Genomic DNA, 20,497 nt, shown 5'->3' on the forward strand with positions numbered 1-20,497 from the left:
TAAATAGGCTTGGACACTGAGACATGTCTTGGGGTTATATATATTATGTTTGGGGATTGTTTTCCAACTGTAGCTTTTGTCGGTTTGCAGTATTCCCAATTGAATTGTTAATTAGTTCTATATTACAGATACATTTCTTATCCTTAATCACCACATTGCTAACTGGTGATGGACAGGAGAGAAAAGAAACCTAATTAATAGGGTACATCTGCTTATCAGAAAATAATTAGGTATTACAGTGCAGATGTAAGCACTTTCCCACGTGTTATGGTTAGGCTTCTGACTAATTTGTCTTTTGAAAATTATCTCACTTGCTGGATCGCGTTTCAGGATTTAGGGACTGATACACAGAGCGAAACATGTTACTCACAGGACAAAGCTATAAAAACAAAGTTATGAAAATACCTCAGGAAAAAATGCAGCCATGTGCACAGTATTTAGTAGAGAGAATTTCTAATCAATATTAACCAAATTATTATTATTATAACAATTATTTTTATTATCAATAAATGTATTATTATTATTATTATTATTATTGTAGTTGTTATTATTATTATTTATATTATTATTATTGTAGTTGTTGTTATTATTATTATTATTTATATTATTATTATTATTATTATTATTATTATTATTATTATTATTATAACAATTATTTTTATTATCAATAAATGTATTATTATTATTATTATTATTATTATTAATATTACTATTATTACAATTATTTTTATTATCATTAAATGTATAATAATGATATTGTGGTGGGGGGTGGGTGGGGGAGGGTTGGGTACTCAGCATGCTAGAGATAGGAGTTGTAGTTTTGCTGAATTAGGCTCATTATTGTTAAAATTGTATTGGTTGCTATTGTCAACTTCTCCACTTGTCATTAGCAGGTTTTATTCATCTCTCCCCAAGGGTGAGGAGCACTAGAGTAGCCCCTGACAAGTTGTTAACAAGGAACCAAACAAATACAGAGGGGAATATATATCAAAGACTGGACAGGGATAAAGTACCAACCAATCGTCTCCTGTCATTTTTCAAAAAAAGCCTATTACATGGCAGTTAGGAGCGGATTATTGGTACTTTGTCTCTCTAGCTTTTCAAGGTTTGATACATTTCCTCCATATGTGAATATAGTTTTTTTCTTACTATTCAATAAAAGAACTTTTATAAAACATTAACATAATCATATACCTACACATTTAAAATACATACAATCACAAATAGAAAAACAGATTTAAAGAACTAGACTCATGGGTTCTGTAGTAGAATTTCTTATCACATCTTTATTGATCCATAATCTGTGAAAATGAAGTTCCTTTAATACATTATATGCATGGGTTCAGGGCACCGATCTGTCAATCAATGTGCAGTCATCTAGCACCAATCTGGGAATATGTGTGAAATCCCAGGGTTTGCTATATATACTATATACTAATATTGTGAGTGGCAACACTGTATATGACAGCGTAAAGTGATGTGACACAGTGACACATCACACTTTCCTAATAGGATACCATTGAAATGTTGTCCAATCTTATCGCCTCATTTATTCGCCAGCCCGACTGTGTACTTTTCAAGATCTGAAGACTATATAGTACATGGTCATATGTCTTATGTGGTGAAGTCAGTGAATTTGATAAGTGAGTGTCAATAAATGAGTCAGTTCTCACCAAATGCTGTTCATTTACACTTTCTGCTCCCTCCAACCTGACCCCTTAAGGGCCCTACACATTTAACGATCCACCGCCAAGCTGTCCGACGGTGGATACGGCCGACGGGCGACCCGGCGGCGGGGGGGCAGTGACGGGGGGAGTTAAGTTCCTTCACTCCCCCGTCACCCAGCTCCATAGAATTGCAGGCAAATATGGATGAGATCGTCCATATTGGCCTGCATGCATAAGCGACGGGGCACCAGCAATGAACAAGCGCGGGGCCCCACATCGTTCATCGCTGGTGCCTCCCCACTTAAAGATATGAATGGTATCTTGTTCATTAATGAACGAGATCGTTCATATCTTTCAGTCATATCGACGAGTGTGTAGGGCCTATTTCACCAGGCACCAAATTCTTGGACTTCCCACTTAGTTTATGATTGCAGTCACCTGTGTTGAATCACCGATCTCAGTGATTAATTACTTTAACAGAGGAGACTGCAATCTTACTTGGGAAGTCTGGCAGCAGAGCCTTTTGTACGTGGTGGAAGGGGTCATGTTGGAAGGGTTGACTCCACACCAGGAGGTGCAAACTCCAAGTCCGATTTAACGGTTTCTGGGGGGGCTGGAGACACCTAATATGGTAGGTGGACAGGAGGGCTACTTCTAAATTGGAACACCGAGTTTCAAAATTTTGGAGTGCATGGTTCAAAAGAGGTGGGGAGGCAGTGTCCCCCGGACCCTAACCCCCCAATTTGGGGTCTAGAGACTCGAGGTCACAATGTTGGGGTAGCCCACCGATGGGGCTAACTATGTTACATTGGGGGTTAAGCCCCAGGATCTTTCGGGGTACCCCAAAATTTGGTCCAAACCGTTCGGATCGGTCCACTGGTCAGGGGTCGTGACCTTTGACCCCAACCCCTATAGGCCAAATATAGCCCAAAGAGTGCTCTACAAAACGTTTATCTCAGATTTTTGATGTGACCCCCCTGGACCGAGCAACCGCCCCCCAAATCTGACCCCCCACAAAAACGTCACACGGAATAACTCACGTTCCAGGGGTGCTGGAAACTCGAGACCGGGTTCATCTGAAAGAGGGGGTTCAGCTGAGCAAAACGTATATATATTTTATAGAACCCCATGTTCTGGAGATATAGGGCTCCAAAGAGACCCCAAAATCCCATAGGCGTTCATGGAGCCCATAATTGGGGCGATTTTATACATTCAACCGGCTGTAGCTCCGGAACCAGGGGGTCTATAAAAAATCCGAAATATATGTTTTGTAGCCCTGATTCTCTAGTTTCAGGAAAGGTAAGTCACTTGTTCCGGAACCGTGACCCCAAAACAAAAAAAAACCCAGCAGACTTATGGCGAAAGCAACTTTAAGACTTCATTTGGCGGCGCAAGGGCACCCTCCGCCGGCTTCGCCGCCCCCCCACCCCCCCAGAGCACAATTCTCCAGGGGGGACAGGTCCCCAACCGTAGAATACTCCAGGGGGCTTAATAGTCGGGGCGTGGCTTAATATTTAAATGAACCGTTCCGGAGATATGGGACTTCCAGAGACCGGGTTTTCCAGAATTAAGAACCGGGGCTCAGATGGATATAGGTTTCCAGAATGTCTCGTCTATATCTCCGGTTCCCCTGGACCGATTCACCACAAATTTGGCCCAAATATATAGGGGATACTCCTCTGTTATGGTACCAAATGTGGGGTAAATAACTCCACAGGAACCGGAGATCCATGACTTCCAGTCACCGGGACCTGGTCAATTGCTTACCCAGGAGTGCCTTGGTACAAGTTTCTGAATTTGCCGGTCTATATCTCCGGTTTCCCTGAACCGAATCACCCCACATTTGGTCCAAATATAGATGTGATACTCCTCTACTAGTGTACCAAATCTGGTGTAAATAGCTCCACAGGAACCGGAGATCCATGACTACCAGCCAGCGGTGTTTCCCCATTGACTTACCCGGGGCTCTCCCGCAAGAGATCCAGTCAGTTGGGGTCCACTTCTGGAGCTATATCTTCCGTTCCTGTGGTGTCAGCGACCCCAAATTAGGCATGCATATAGAAGAGACTCTTCTCTATCACCCCACCAAGTTTCATAATTTTGGGATACATGGTCCGGGAGCGGTGGGGGGCAGTGTCCCCCTTAGCCTTGCACCCCCATTTTTGAACCCATAGACTGTACACATCGTATTGGGATAAATAATCGATGGGGCTACCAGTACCCCATTGGGGTCTAAGCTCCAAAGTGGACCGGTGACCCCCAAACTTAAACCAAAGCGTTTGGTAGCATCCACAGGTCAGGGGTCGTGACCTTTGACCCCGACCTTTATGTACCGATGGTAGGACATAATCTCCCCTCCAAAACGTATATCTCTGATTTATGATGGAAATTCAGGGGGCCGAGCAATCCGACCCCAAAATGGATCCCCCTTTAAAAAATGTCACCCTGATTATCTTGGCCCCCAAGTATGCTAAAATTTGGAATTTTTATAGACCCCTTGGATCGAGAGATATCGGGGATCAAATGGACCCCAAAATCCCTATTGACTTTGAATGGGGCTGGGGTCACCCGGTTTAATGGTCGATATCTCCGGTTCCTGTGAACCGATTGACCCCCAATTTGGACCACTTGGGCAGGAGTATCCGGGCTCTCGTTTAACAAAATTGGGGGTGAATCGGTACCCAGGAACCGGAGATATTCACCGGGGAATCCAAAAGTACCAACCGGGGCTTGGGGTCACCCGGTTGGGGTGACTATATCTCCGGTTCCGATGGGTCCACAGACCGGTACCAGGGTTCATTCGAGAGCCAAGGGTCCGGTCTACCGTACGGTACTGGTCCTGTGCTCCTGGGGTACCGGGTTCGCGAGATAATTCGTTTTTAGAGGACCGGTAAAACAGGGTTGAGCTACCCAGCTCAGGGCGCGAGGTCCCCGGCGTGACCGCGAGGCATCACGGGTGCCCAAGAGTCAAGCTTCTAGTTTTGACTATAGCTCAAGTAGCCATCTTTTTGTTATAATCATGAGATGAAAGGGCCACCAGCAACACAGGGTTTGTGCCAATAACGGGTGTGGTATGAAAGGTAGATAGTAACTACGTCGACAGTGTCTCTAGGTCGACCACTATTGGTCGACAGTAATTAGGTTGACAGGGTCTCTAGGTCGACAGGGTCTTTAGGTTGACATGGTCTAGGTCAACAGGTCAAAAGGTCGACAGAGTTTTTTATGTTTTTTTGGTGTAGTTTTCTTCGTAGAGTGACGGGAAACCCCAATTAGTGCACCCTGTCCCCTTGCATGGCTCGCTTCGCTCACCATGCTTCGGGCAAGGTGCCTCACTCCACTACCGCTTCGCTCGGCACAGATTACTGTTCCAATCGTAGTCCACGTGGATTGTTAAGTATGATAAAAGTTCAAAAAAAAGAAAAAAAATTCGACCTAGAGCATGTCGACCTAGAGACCCTATTGACCTAGAAACCCTGTCAACCTAGTTACTGTCGACCAATAGTGGTCGACCTAGATAGTGTCGACCTAGAGACTGGATCCCGCCAATAACACCCTCCTGGCGTGCTTCTCCGGTATCTACCAGTTTCTTCAGAGTACTTGCTGGATATCATGAGGCACCATTGGTGTGTGGCTTCAACTTAAGATGGAACAACTAAAATTATCATCAGTTTTTCATGTTGCACAGGAAACGATGTCAGTAAAACATTCCCAGGCCTGCCAAGGATACCCAACTATGCCACAAAGATGGTGTACCGGCCTAATATCACAACAGGATGTGGCCACAACCACAAACATTTGACCATGCCCCCTAAAAGCACTGAGATTTGTCATGGTGGCTCTGCCCACCCACATTAATATTTTGGCCCAGAACAAAATTGACACTCAACTCCCTGCACCATGTACGGTCTTTGCAGTGCTGCGTATGATTGCAATGCCCTCACTGTAACCTTATTGGATTTGTAATAGTGCTCAGTTTGAAAAGGTCACTTTTCATGTATGTCTGATGACATCCAGGCTGTTATTTATTCCCTCTAGTTGACGTTGGCTTTTATTATAGAACAGGAGAATCACAAATATAGCTCTGGTTTGAACGCTCTGGTTAGCTAGATATTAATCTCTGGAACTATTTGCCCAACTGTTTTCTTAGGTGCTAATTATGCACAGGTTACATCAAAAAAGCTGATAAATATAAAATGTATTCACATGTAGGGTAATCAGGGCAGCCAACAGGGGGGGACTGTGGGGACTGGTGGCCCGGGCCCTTACAGAGAGGCGGTACCACCCCTTGCTCCTACCGCCAATACCTGTAGAGCTTCACCAGTCTGTGAATCAACTTTTAAAACAAGCCTTCCTTACACATTAGATCTCTGTGTACCGTTCCTGCAGGTACGCAACACTCCACATATACAGTGGCGGTTCTTGCCACGGGCAAGCGGTACTTTTGCCCGGGGTGCCGCCTTCCGGAGGGCGCCGGCACCATCCGGAGGGCGCCGCACCAGGGCAAGATCCGCCACTGTGCCCCCCGCAGTGCCCTGCTGTGCCCCCCCGCTTTGAAGGGAACCAGACGCGTAGCGTCTAGTTTCCCTTCATTGAGAGGACTTTAGTTGTGTGGTGCGCGATGACGTCATCGCGCACCGCACAGCAAAGGTCCTCTCCATGAAGGGAAACTAGACGCTACGGTCTAGTTTCCCTTCATGTAGAGGACCTTTGCTGTGCGATGCGCGATGACGTCATCGCGCACCGCACAGCATAGTGGCACAGACACTAGGGGTCATAATTGACCTCTAGTGTCTATGCTGTTCTATGGGAGAGACGTAATAACGTCTCTCCCATAGATCGAAGAGAGAAGAAGAGCGGCGCCGCTGGCGGATGGGGGTCTGCAGCGGTCTGGATCAGGAACGGGGATGGAAAGTATACTTTTTTCTTTTTTTTTTCTTTTTTCTGTCAGCGTCGTGACCACGCCCCCATTCGAAGCCACGCCCCCATATTTTGCCCGGGGCGCCACAAGACTAAGAACCGGCCCTGCACATATATGTAACGTCCCAATGTATGATATCCAATAGGGGTGGAGCAATGCGTCAGAAATTTTTGTGGGGGGAGGGAGGGGCCCCCTCTATTTTATCAGTCCTGGGCCCCACAATTTCTGATGGCAGCCCTGAGGGTTATGAGTCTTATGACTGGAGATCCAGGGCATCAATATGCATTAGGTAATCAGAATGGTCAAACGCACATCTTTCAATCTTTCGTAGTTGCAGAATACTTTATAATGCAGTCATATAATAGTTTGCATATAACTATTTGGCTGACCCCTTTTCAGGTCATCATAAGGAACTGAAGTATTTTAATTACTTTGACATAACTTCTGTGTATCTATGCACTTGAAAGCATGATGCAACTTACTTATCCAATAGGGTTGCGGTTAAATTGCCGGCAGTTGGGATCCTGGCAGGCTCGGACTGGCCCACAGGGGTACAGGGGAAAGCACCGGTAGGCCCCACTGCCTGAAGGGCCCTCCTCCTCTAGGGATCAGGTTCTAGACTGTGCACTTGAATTATATATTATACATATGTTACCTTATACTGCACAGGATTATGATGTATTCTCTACAGTACATTGCTGTCATTAATCTGGCACATTATCATGCATGCCCTAGCATTAATTACTATATAAATTATCAAGGAGTCCAGACCAGGTACTCTATAATGGTTAGCCAAACTTCTGTGGTGGCTGGCCACACCCCCTTGGAGGCTGGCCACACCTCTAATCATAGGCCCCTACCACTGCATACCCCCCGGTGGGCCCTTCATGCTCCAGTCCGACACTGGATCCCGGCCACTGACATTGGTGGTCATTCCGAGTTGTTCGCTCAGTAATTTTCTTTGCATCGCTGCGATTTTCCGCTAACTGCGCATGCGCAATGTTCGCACTGCGACTGCGCCAAGTAAATTTGCTATGCAGTTAGGTATTTTACTCACGGCATTACGAGGTTTTTTCTTCGTTCTGGTGATCGTAATGTGATTGACAGGAAGTGGGTGTTTCTGGGCGGAAACAGGCCGTTTTATGGGAGTGTGTGAAAAAACACAGCTGTTTCTGGGAAAAACGCGGGAGTGGCTGGAGAAACAGAGGAGTGTCTGGGCGAACGCTGGGTGTGTTTGTGACGTCAAACCAGGAACGACAAGCACTGAACTGATCGCACTGGAAGAGTAAGTCTCGAGCTACTCAGAAACTGCATAGAGAAGTCTTTTCGCAATATTGTCAAATCTTTCGTTCGCAATTTTGCTAAGCTAAGATTCACTCCCAGTAGGCGGCGGCGTACAGTATATATATCCGAGATGCTGCATTGTAGTCTGACCTCTGACGGTATCTTAAATGCTATTTTTTCTTCTTCTTTAGCAAGAAATGTAGACGGGTTAAAATTATATTTCAAGTGGTTTCTGAAGAGAATCTTCCCCTTTTATTGTGAATATAAATGTCAGTTCTTTTACTCAGCAGCCTACATTTTCTGCTTAAGAGATAAATAGTAATTTAAGGCAAAATCCTCAGTCTATGTAGTTCTTGGTAGAGGACAATATTATTGATTCTTAGTGGATTTGCTAGTCTGCGTCTGTTATGTCCTTTCCTTGGAACTGATACTTTTCCCATGTACTCTATGAAACGCAAAGTTAGGATTTTCTTTGCACAAAAAAAGTGGATGTAAACCGGTCACATGGCACGTATAGCGCAGCATGAATTAACCATCCTGTTTACTATCCTGTGATTACCAAGGATTATACACAGCGCTGGGATTTGCCAGCCCAGACACACCGAGGAATACTCGCCATCTGTCAGACAGAAGACTTTATTATTTCCTCTAGGAGCTGGCCTTGATTTATTACCTATTAAATTGATGTAGACTAATGTCACTGTTTTGTGAAATGATCCTATAGATAAAGGTAGTGAGCGGCTGTGTGATGTGCAATATCTTGCGCTAAAGATCGCACTTCCTCTGCAACTAAGATCTATCCTTAGCGTAATTTAGAATGAGAACTTATGCTTCTGTTTCAGTTTGTTTGTTCCAAATCATTCCAAAACGTACCTGATTTAACAAGATTTTAGAGCTTGTTTGCCTTCAAACAACTTTCATTTGCTGGTTTGTAACTGTATACCCACAACTGATTACATATATTGTTGTTATTTTTAATACTACCAGTGGTTTATATAGTGCACACATGTGCCGCAGCACTTTACTCTCTGTGTATGGCCATTCACCTCACTCCCTGCTCCAGTGGAGCTTTCAGTCTATATTTTCTATCACTATATTTTTGGAATGTGGGAAGAAACTGGAGTCCACGAAGGAAACCCACACAGGCATGGGGATAACATATAAACTCCACACAGTTGAGAACATGGTGGCAATTCTGCACTCTCATGTTATTTAATATATCTTGGTTCCTTTCTTCTGTGTTTTTCAGCAAAGATTGTATATCATATTTTAAAGAGTTGTTTATTTTAGCTACTAGTGGATTTGGCACTGCTGATTTCTATGATTTTTTATTATTATTATTATTATTATTATTCATCTTTAATTCTAAAATATCAACATAGTATATAGCAATTTACAGAGATTGTTTAATCATGCACATCATCCCTCCACTACAGTGTAAACCCTGTACTGCACAAACATACAAATACTTTCATTGCTCTTTTAGTCTGTAGGACTAAAGTACCTAGGGGGAATTCAGACCAGTTCGCTTGCTAGCTATTTTTTTTGTAGTCCTGCGTTCGCAACTTCGCATAGTCGCCGGCCATAGGGGAGTGTATTTTAGGTGTGCAAGTGTGCAATCGCATGTGCAGCTGAGCAGTACAAAAAGATCTTGTGCAGTTTCTTAGTAGCCCAGGACTTACTCAGACACTACGATCACTTTAGCCTGTCCGGGACCGGATTTGACGTCAGGAACCCTCCCTGCAAACGCTTGGACACGCCTGCGTTTTTCCAACCACTCCCAGAAAATGGTCAGTTGCCACCCATAAATGCCTTCTTCCTGTCAATCTCCTTGCGAGCGCCCGTGCGAATGCATCCTTCGCACAAACCCATCGCTGAGTGGCGATCCGCTTTGTACCTGTGCGATGCGCCTGTGCATTGCAGTGTATATGCATGCGCAGTTCTGACCTGATCGCTCGCTGTATAAAAACGCAGCCTAGCGATCAGGTCTGAATTACCCCCCTAGTTATAAAAGTTAAAAATGGCCTTTCCCCAGCATTTTATATGGAGAGAGCAAGAGATTGCTCTTCTTTTTATCTAGTAAAGAGAAAAGTGCACAGAGATCACAAATTTATTTGACAATTTGTTTCTCCCATCAGATTCCTGAAGTCAGCAATGGGGTATTAATAATGACTAGCTGATGTGCCCGGTTCCAACCAGGCAAAGGTTTGGTGACCGGAACATTTTACCCCTTTTCACCCTCTTAGGAATTGCATTTGGAAAAATCTCTGCTTAGTGTGTGGCAGCAAATAACTGTCACAGTTTCAAGACCACCCAGCAGATCACATGTTCCAGGTCACCCAGCAGGTGCACAGGGAGAGTTCTCCAACTTTCACTTTTTCCAGAGCACAATGGTGATTCATCGTAAATGGCAGGTGGACGTTTTGCCACATAATCCTGAAACTAAGCAACCAATTACAACAATGCCAATATTTTTCTGCAAATCTACAGACCAAGACCTTTAATTTAGTAGATGATGTGCCCTACTCAGACAATGGCATCATAGATACATGTCACTCATAAAAGTTGTCGATGGAATCTCACATTTTTTTACAAGCGTGTAGGTAGAAATGTAAAATATCTAGTGGAAAAACTGACTCAAATATGGAAGAACACATAAACTATACATAAAGCACAATACATTTAGCTCTGTAAGCAATGCGACCCTTGCATCAACTTACTTACCATTCTCCATGTGGTAAGTAAAATAAACGCAGGATTGGGTGAAAAACACACAAGAATGAAAGAAAAACAAACAAACAAACAAACAAACAAACAAACATTCAATGTATTAATATAACGGTGCAATAGGATACGTACAGAGGCCCTCATTCCGAGTCGTTCGCTCGGTAATTTTCTTCGCATCGCAGCGTTTTTCTGCTTAGTACGCATGCTCAATGTTCGCACTGCGACTGCGCCAAGTAAATTTGCTATGAAGATAGTTTTTTTACTCACGGCTTTTTCTTCGCTCCGGCGATCGTAGTGTGATTGACAGGAAATGGGTGTTACTGGGCGGAAACACGGCTTTTTATGGGCGTGTGGATAAAAACGCTACCGTTTCCGGAAAAAACGCGGGAGTGGCTGGAGAAACGGAGGAGTGTCTGGGCGAACGCTGGGTGTGTTTATGACGTCAAACCAGGAACGACAAGCAGTGAACTGATCGCAGATGCCGAGTAAGTCTGAAGCTACTCTGAAACTGCTAAGTAGTTTGTAATCGCAATATTGCGAATACATCGTTCGCAATTTTAAGAAGCTAAGATTCACTCCCAGTAGGCGGCGGCTTAGCGTGTGTAACTCTGCTAAAATCGCCTTGCGAGCGAACAACTCGGAATGAGGGCCAGTAGTATTCTTATATTAAAGTTCTGTAAATGATTTCATATAAAACCCCTAATGAGCCAGTTTTCTTTTACAGCTTCAGTATTGAGCCAAATTACGACTTCCTGTACATTTATGATGGGCCGGATGGTCACAGCCCTCTGATTGGAAGTTTTCAAGACAGCAAATTGCCAGAGCGAATCGAGAGCAGCTCGAACAATATGCATATGGCTTTTCGAAGTGATGGCTCCGTCAGCTTCACTGGTTTTCATTTGGAATATAAAGGTGAATATACATCTCCCATGATCTTTATTAAAATATATGCATTAAAGTATTAATGTTATCTTTTTTTATTTTTAATATAAAAAAATCTGGGAATATGACATTTAAAGTGTACAGCAACTTTTAGATTGAAAGCTGGAGGTGTGTGCTAGTACTCCCAAGCACTAGTATTGTGTGCAAACACATAAATAAAAGTATACGGTTACCTTGAGTCTTGTAGCTACAGTATAATCACAGAATAAAAGGGCCCTTAATTGCAGACCTTCTGGTACTAAGTGTAACCATATTCAACTCTTTAAGGTTAAATAGAGGTTACATGGAATCCTCTAAATCTGGGTAGAGCAAAAATCCACCCAAGGACATTTTCATTGCACTTCAAATGCTCATGGCCCCCTATCCAACAACCACATTTACTGGCAATGACTAATACCCCTTTCACGTCTCAAATACCGAGTCCCACCTGGTAATTGGAAACAGGTCCTTAAAGGGTGGGACCCGGCATTGGACTCTGACAATTGGCTCCCTGACCCGGTAATATGCCCAGTTGGGTTGCTATAGCGGCAGGGGGCGGAACTGGCATCAGAGGTGGGGATGGAGGCGGCGCCTGGAGATGAGCTCCTCTCCACGCCACTTCTACCTATGTAGTGAACGGGTCCCGTGTCACATCGACCCGGCAACCTTTTCACACTGCCCCTGACCTGGTATTCTACCTGGGAATAACACTGCTTTATTCCCGGGTTGAATTACTGAGTCAGGCGACCTGGGAATTCGCCATGGGCCCTTTCACACCGCACACTGACCCATGTCGACCCGGTAACATACCGGGTCCATACCAGGTTATTTGTGCAGTGTGAAAGGGGTATAAGTAGCAAACAAAGACATTTTGTATATATAAATTCAGCACTGTCATAGGAGTACACAGTGTCATTCTGGGTCAACCAGGGAATCAAGTGGTAATGCCCAAGGAAGTTGTGTGGTCAGCCACCAGAGGGGGGTGAGGCCAGGCACCATAGAAGGATTTGGACAACCATTGGAGGAAATGCAAAGAGCAAGGCCTCTTTACAATGGAGGAGACAGGGTGCCTCAGGACCACCCATTTTCACTAGCAGGAGGGCAAAAATTGTAGTTACCATAGAAAAAAACCAAGTACCCAAGTTAATCCGTATTCCTGCTCCATCAAGTTACTGCTCTAGAGGAGCAGGTTGAACCAACCGGGAATTTCCCCTGTACACCTATGGACCCGCCCAACCTTGGGTGTGCGCCTCTACATTTGACACAAATTTGGAAAAAAAAGCTCTGCCCTCAAACCAAGTAAACAATGCCACCTCTTCACCCAAACTATGTGCCCAATTTGCCCAATCGCACCCACTTTCTGACCAACCACACTTACTGTACCTGCTAATAAAGCTCTATCCGCTTGTGGCTGTTTGACAGAACTCATTAGGAGCTGTGACCTATGGTACAGTAGGTTCCCTGTTTGGCACCTATAGCCTTACACACTGTATCATTGCCCCTGGAAGGTTTCCGCAGTGTTATTTATTATTTTATACAGTAGCTCCCTCTAAAACATCATTGCATATTGTACTTGCGCTGTCTGATTTAACACTGAATTTCACCGTGAATCATCAGTTACCAGCAACACATTTTCATGTCATTCTAAGTACACTGTAAAATGTTTTAAGAAATTTGTCCTAACAAGTCTGTCATGCCTCATTCATTTGTACTAAGTGAAATGCAGGTTGCATGAATTTCAAACACTCTGAAAGTAGTGCCTAAAATAAATGTTATACGCTGTGGCATGCTAAATCTATTTATTCTTGCCGCCATTCGTCTTAGTAATTTTGCTACTTAGCCCCTATCACATATAGATATTAAAGCTTTCTATCTTCCGAGCTACATGTTTTACTGCATGTCTCTTTTCAGTTTGAACAAAATGGTTGTGTGAGATGTAACCTCTCTCCGTTCCTTATTACACAACCGTAAGACTCGGAGTGTAGCCAGGGCTACTGTTAGGTGTTATTTTGACAATATTGCTGCTGTCTTGATATATAATAACTTTTCAATGAATGCAGATGTTTGTCATTTGCGTTATGATTAGATGGAGAATATTTACTAAAATGCAATGGAAGTGTCTATTATTACAGTGATTTTTGTAGTGGCTTGTGTAAGAAATGAGCTATGTGCTGTGTTCCTCACTGGCACAGAATGAATGGACTGTAAGAGATAGCTTGGGGTCGCTATGCAACATAAATTTGGCTCAGAATTTAAGGTTTATTTCCATACTATTTCCATGGTGACAGTTTTAGGAACCAATTCTATCCTCAGCCGCATCATGATACACTGACAACATTACCGGATGGGCTTTAATTGTACCTCATGCAGACACATTTCATACCTCCCAACCTTCCTGATTCTAGTGGGACAGTCCTGTTTCTCATACACTGTCCTGCTGTCACACCCAGAGGCTGCAGTGTCCCACGGGCAGTTGTGTTTGTGCGTGTGTGTGGGTGTGGGTGGGGGAGGGGCTTTGACCACTCTGCTCTGCACTGCAAAGTAGCTGGTGATCCCCCATGCGTATGGCACAGAGGCGCTTTAGAAGAGGAGGGGACCTGTGTACAGTCTCCGATTGGCCCCCCCTCCTCTGCGGCGGTGCAGTAGACTCTGACATTGTGCCTAAGTCAACTGCGCATGTGCAGGTCTCCAGGAACAGGGTGCCCGTGCCGAATTCTAGGGGACATCTTTATTGTGCAGGCGCCAATCACCGGAAAATAGCCGAGGCGGGCATTTTCCGAGTGATATTTGCCACTATGCAGTCAGCGTCAGGCCGACGGAGAGGCGAGTATAGTTAAACGTATGCAGGCAATGCAGTGTGTGGGTCCCCAGGGGCCTGTGTGCAATGCGCACCTTGCATCCATGATAGATACACCAGTGGAACGGCACCTAAACATTGCATGGAGGTCAGTGGCGTAACTAGAAATTTTTCTCCCCCAAGCCAAAAAATCCTTCGGCGCCCCCCCCCCCCCCCCCATACACCCTGAAATTGGCACTAGCAAAGTTAGAAAAATGCGCGCGCTGGCAAAAAAAGGGGTGTGGCTTTGTCAAAATGGGCATGGCTTTGCGTGGAGGGCGTGGCATTGCAGGAAAAGACTACCTTATACCCCAGTTTTGCAACCTGCACGCCCAGACGTTGGCCACCTCAGGAAAGAAAAATAATCCTGATTCATGCCCCTTACATTATTTGTCATTTTTCCTCCTTATAGTAATGCCCAGTATACATTATTCCACATACTGCAATGGCCCTTAGACATTATTCCACACACAATCAGTGATCGCGCTGAGCCAAAAAAAAAGTGGGTCCCAGGGACCCCTCACTTTTAAAAATCGGGGTCCTACCGGTCTTTTTCTGGGTCCCATCGGAATGAAGGTTCTTATTAATTTTAATCTTGTTTGGACACTACAAAAGTGTTGCAAGATGGGGGGGGATGGGGTGACAATGCTGCTGGGCTGTGTAGCATGCAGGACACCCTGCACCAGAGCTGTAACTAGACATTTTGGTGCCCTTAGGCAGAAAGTGAATTGGTGTTAGACCACTCAGACCATAAAGAACAGGTAGTGCGCGCCGTAGGCGCGCTGCAAAATTTTAGGGGCGTGGCTTCATAGGGAAGGGGCGTGACCACATAATAGTGTCAATTCACATTACACCACACAGTAGTGGCGCTTATACACATTGCACCAGGTAGAACCTCCTATGCACACTGATCCAGGTAGATCACGTCATACACTTTGCTCCAGGTACAGCACGTCATACACTTTGCACCAGGTACAGCACGTCATACACTTTGCACCAGGTACAGCACGTCATCATACACATTGCATCAGGTAGAGCATGTTACCATACACATTGCCGCTAGGTAGAGCAAGTTATCATACACATTGCCGCTAGGTAGAGCAAGTTATCATACACATTGCGTCAGGTAGAACACGTTATTATACACAATGCGCCTGGTAGAGCACGTTATTATACACAATGCGCCTGGTAGAACACGTTATTATACACAATGCGCCTGGTAGAGCACGTTATAATACACATTGCACTAGGTAGAACACGTTATTATACACAATGCGCCTGGTAGAGCACGTTATTATACACATTGCACCAGGTAGAGCACGTTATCATACACATTGCGCCAGGTAGAACACGTTATCATACACATTGCGCCAGGTAGAACACGTTATCATACACATTGCGCCAGGTAGAGCACGTTATCATACACATTGCGCCAGGTAGAACACGTTATTATACACATTGCGCCAGGTAGAACACGTTATTATACACAATGCGCCTGGTAGAGCACTGAGGCACATTGCAGTAACCACTCACTTATCACCTCCAGTTGCACGAAGGGGCCGTTTGACACAAGTGGCTCCGCCCCCAGCAGCAACTCACTGACACTCACCATTTTTTCTGACAGCACAGTGCAGTGAGTGCACTGGCACAAGTAGCCAGCCTGCGCCTGTAGTAGCCGCAGCCTGGAGGAGCTCTATGTGAAATCGCAAGCAGAGGCTGTTCTCTGGCAAGAAGGAGCTCGTCCAATCGCTTCCCCTGACGGGCTGGCCACTGCTAAATATACCGATAATCAGTTCCAACTGTGTCAAAGTAGTGGAGCCCCAGGTGCAATGGGAAAGTCAGTGTCACTGCACAGTTGTACTGATTACTGGTATTTAGCAGTGGCCAGCCCGTCAGGGGAAGCGATCGGAGGAGCTCCTTCTTGCCAGCCTCTGCTTGCGATTTCACAGATAGCTCCTTCATGCTGCGGCGCCGGCTGGCTTCTTGTGCCAGTGCACTCACTGCACTGTGCTGTCAGAAAAATGGTGTCAGTGAGGCCCTGACACTCTGAGCGGCCTCACATTGCACACACGGAGCTTGCAGCCCCCGGACATCCCGCATCTGCACCAGCTACTCCAGGTGAAGCGGGGCGATGCAGCACTGTCTACTGCTTACCTACAGCGGGAGCTGTGCAGCCCGGCCGGCTCCTGCTGGAAGGTAGCTGTCGGGTCTCGGTGGGGCGTTGAGTGGGTCCCGGGTAGGGGGGTAGCGGCGGGCAGATCCGGAGCTGTACTCCCAGTCGCAGAGGAGGGTGCTGGCGGCAGAGCGGCAGTGGAGCCGGATGAGCGGGGCCAGTCTGTCTGCCCTGCAGCACAGATTCATGTGCTGGCGGGGAGCAGGATTCAAAGCGGAAGATGCTGCAGGCTGTGATTGGATGGAGACTACAGGAGGTGATTGGCCGAGGAAACAGCCAGTCACCTCCTGCATTCCGCTGACAGGCTTAACACATGCAAACACATATTCAGATGAGCGCGTCCTGTGGGACCCGCTCATCTTCTAAATGTGAGTCCCGGGCGGCTGTTTCTGGGTAAAATACGCGCCATAGCGCGTTTTTGCGATCACTGACAATAATGCACATGACACAATATGCACACACCGTAATGCCCCCTACACATTATGCCACACACCGTAATGCCCCCGACACATTATGCCACACACCGTAATGCCCCCGACACATTATGCCACACACCGTAATGCCTGTGACACATTATGACAGGAATCGCAATGCCCGTTATACATTATGCTACACACTGCAATGCCCCTGATACATTATAGCACATACAATGTCTGTGACACAGTATGACACACACCACAATGATCCTGAGACATTATACCACATACCACAATGCCCGTGACATAGTATACAACACACCGTAATGCCAGATACATTATGACACACACTGCAATGTCCAAGATACATTATGCCACACACCGTAATGCCCATTACACATTAAGTTCTACAGTAAGGCTTCCAATTACTTTTAAATTACCTGCTCGTTGCCAGGGGTTTCATGCTCTTGGTTCCATGCACGGTGCCAGGATGTCATGCTCGTTGCCAGGGGTTTCATGCACTGGGTGTCATGCTCGTTGCTAGGGGGTAGTGCTTGTTGCTAGGGCCGTGCTCCCAGTGCCACATATGCTCCCAGTGCCAGATATTCCCCCACAGTGCCAGGTATATGCACCCAGTGCCAGATATTCCCCCACAGTGCCAGGTATATGCCCCCCCAGTCCCGGGTATATGCCCCCAGTGCCGGGTATATGTCCCCCCAGTGCCAGGTATATTCCCCCAGTGCCAGGTATATGCCCCCCCAGTGCCAGGTATATGCCCCCAGTGCCAGGTATATGCCCCCCCAGTGCCAGATATTCTCCCACAGTGCCAGATATTCCCCCCCAGTGCCAGGTATATGCCCCCAGTGCCAGGTACATGCCCCCCCAGTGCCAGTTATATGCCCCCAGTGCCAGGTATATGCACCCAGTGCCAGATATCCCCCCCAGTGCCAGGTATATGCCCCCAGTGCCGGGTATATGCCCCCCAGTGCCAGGTATATGCCCCCAGTGCCGGGTATATGCCCCCCCAGTGCCGGGTATATGCCCCCAGTGCCAGATATTCCCCCCAGTGCCTGCTTCCCCCCAGTGCAGGTATATGCCTCCAGTGCCGGGTATATGCCCCCCCAGTGCCAGGTATATGCCCCCCCAGTGCCGGGTATATGCTTCCAGTGCCAGGTACATGCCCCCAGTGCCGGGTATATGTCCCCCCAGTGCCAGGTATATGCCCCCAGTGCCGGGTATATGCCCCCCCAGTGCCAGGTATATGTCCCCAGTGCCAGATCTGCCCCCCCGGTGCCAGGTATATGTCCCCAGTGCCAGATCTGCCCCCCCAGTGCCAGGTATATGTCCCCAGTGCCGGGTATATGCCCCAGTGCCTGCTCCCCTGGCCCCCCCCCTATGTGTTGGAGGACACGAGCGCATTGCGCGTCTCTCCTGTGTCCCTCCTGGCTCTCCCCCGGCTGGTCTAATAAAGGAAGTGCCGTTCGTGAGCCAATCAGAGCTCACGAACGGCACTTGCTTCCTTAGACCGGCCGGGGGAGAGCCAGGAGGGACACAGGAGAGACGCGCGATGCGCTCGTGTCCCTCCAACACATAGGGGGGGGCCGGGGGAGCAGGCACCGCAGGGAGGGAGAGGAGATCGCAGATTGACATGCGGACGCTCGTCCGAATGTCAATCTGTTCTAAATCAGTGGCGCCCCCGCAGCCCCTCGCCCCCAAGCCACCGCGAGGACTGCGGGGGCAGTAGTTACGCCACTGATGGAGGTGAGTCTTGGTGCCGCCCAGGTGCTTGGGGTGCACCCCCAAAATTACAAGAATAAGGGATGCACAGCTAGTCCACAACCTCACATATGAGGCCACTCCCCCATCCAGCTGATGCCCCCCCCCCCTTTTCGTCCCAAATGTCGGGGACGAATTTAGGGCTAAGGGCATCCCTAGGCATAAATGGATGCCCCCCCCTCCCCTCCAAATTTTTTTGATTGGTTATAAGTCCTCATTTGATGATAGCCACTATGATAGAATAATAAATAAAAGCCACTAACTATTCATTTTCTTTATTATGTATACATGGTACATTTCAGTCTGACAGTACCAACACAAGCATCCGAGTACTACCCTCCAACAGTTGCCGCCCCTATGCACGTGCCTTAGGTGTCTAATGGGAAATTCACCACTGTCAAATGTTGGGAGGTATGACATTGTGCTGAGCTGCATACACCTTATAAACACCCAGTTTCCCTATTTTTGCTATGTGGATTTCCGGCCTGATTTAGATATGTGTGCTAATACCACCGCCGCTGCAAATTTGTAAACATTGACTATGCAAAAATATGCAAATGTCACAGCCGCTGAGATTTGTATTGAGACCAGGGCCGGTGCAAGGTCTCTCTGCACCCTAGGCAAAGCTTCAGCCTAGCGGCCCCTAACCTACATTCCCCACCACTACCTTTCAGAGGGGAGATGCAGGTGGGCTAGGGTGAATTGCGTCATTATACATATGATTAGACCTGCAGCAGCAGCCAGCGCAGTGTAAATGGTGGAGGCTGCATACAGAGACATCCTTCACATTTTTGCTAGATTAATTCAGCGGCGCCTACCCCCCCCCCCCCCCCAGCGGTCTGTGCCCCTAGGCACCCGCCCAAAGCTGCCTAATGGTAAAGCCGGCCCTGATTGAGACACCCACTGGTGTCATCTCTGAGCAGTCACTTGATGTAACCATCGGACACACATTGGTCAAACATCAACCTTCTGAGTATAACCCTATAGTCATGCAGCATGGCCGCTGGAAGTAAGATGCCGGAGCCTGTGTAGCTGTGTGCGTGACCGCAGTTGCAAGCTACAGTATGACACACCACTATACGGTGGCAACATGCCTACGTTTGAGTAACCACTGCCCTGTTACCTACTACAAATGGTGCCTGGCTGTCAATCATTATATAAATAAATTCTTACTGTGACCGTCGTTCCACCAACATTGCGGCACATTCACAGTGTGACTTAAATACGTGCGCAGTTGCAAGAAATTGCTACTACTGTACGTATAGCTTCGGCATTGGGACCATCTATGAATCAGAGTCCAAGTCTACATGAAGCCGAGTGTGTTTCTGAATTACAAGGACAAGGCGATTGCCAGAAATTGTTCTATTTCAGAATAAAATGTAGTATTTAATGTATTCATTATAATTAGGTACTGGCATCATCGTTTTGGGTACAGTCCTGTAATTACAGTATTACTGGTTGTGCTGCCCGTCATGTTCCTAGCCATCTTAAGACATATCTAGAAGAAAGCAAGCTTCCAGAAAATGTTTTAAAACACTTAGGGAGGGATGTACTAAAGCAAAAAATGCAATAAAACTCTGAAAATCCAAATTTATGAGTTTTTACCGCATTCCCCTATGTACCAAGCTCTGGAATGTGATCCATTCTGAAGCTTGGACTCGGTGGGTAATGCTATCTGTAGCTGGCATTGCCCGACAGAAGCTTATGGGATTCTCTTTGTAATTCCCCCAGAGAGGGATCCAATAAGATCCATCCCAGCACCCTCTCACTGGTGCCGCG

The 20,497-nt window shown here is 46.6% G+C and overlaps 1 protein-coding gene across 1 annotated transcript in view; it reads left to right on the forward strand.

Moving 5' to 3' along the window:
* Positions 1–20,497, forward strand: part of CSMD3 (CUB and Sushi multiple domains 3) — a 1,529,921-nt gene that overhangs the window by 918,852 nt on the left and 590,572 nt on the right. The window contains exon 30 of the mRNA XM_063924487.1: positions 11,321–11,508. Coding sequence (XP_063780557.1) covers positions 11,321–11,508 — 188 coding nt within the window. The remainder of the gene's footprint in view (positions 1–11,320; positions 11,509–20,497) is intronic.

This window comes from Pseudophryne corroboree, chromosome 5 (assembly GCF_028390025.1).
Source record: "Pseudophryne corroboree isolate aPseCor3 chromosome 5, aPseCor3.hap2, whole genome shotgun sequence".
NCBI lineage: Eukaryota > Metazoa > Chordata > Amphibia > Anura > Myobatrachidae > Pseudophryne > Pseudophryne corroboree.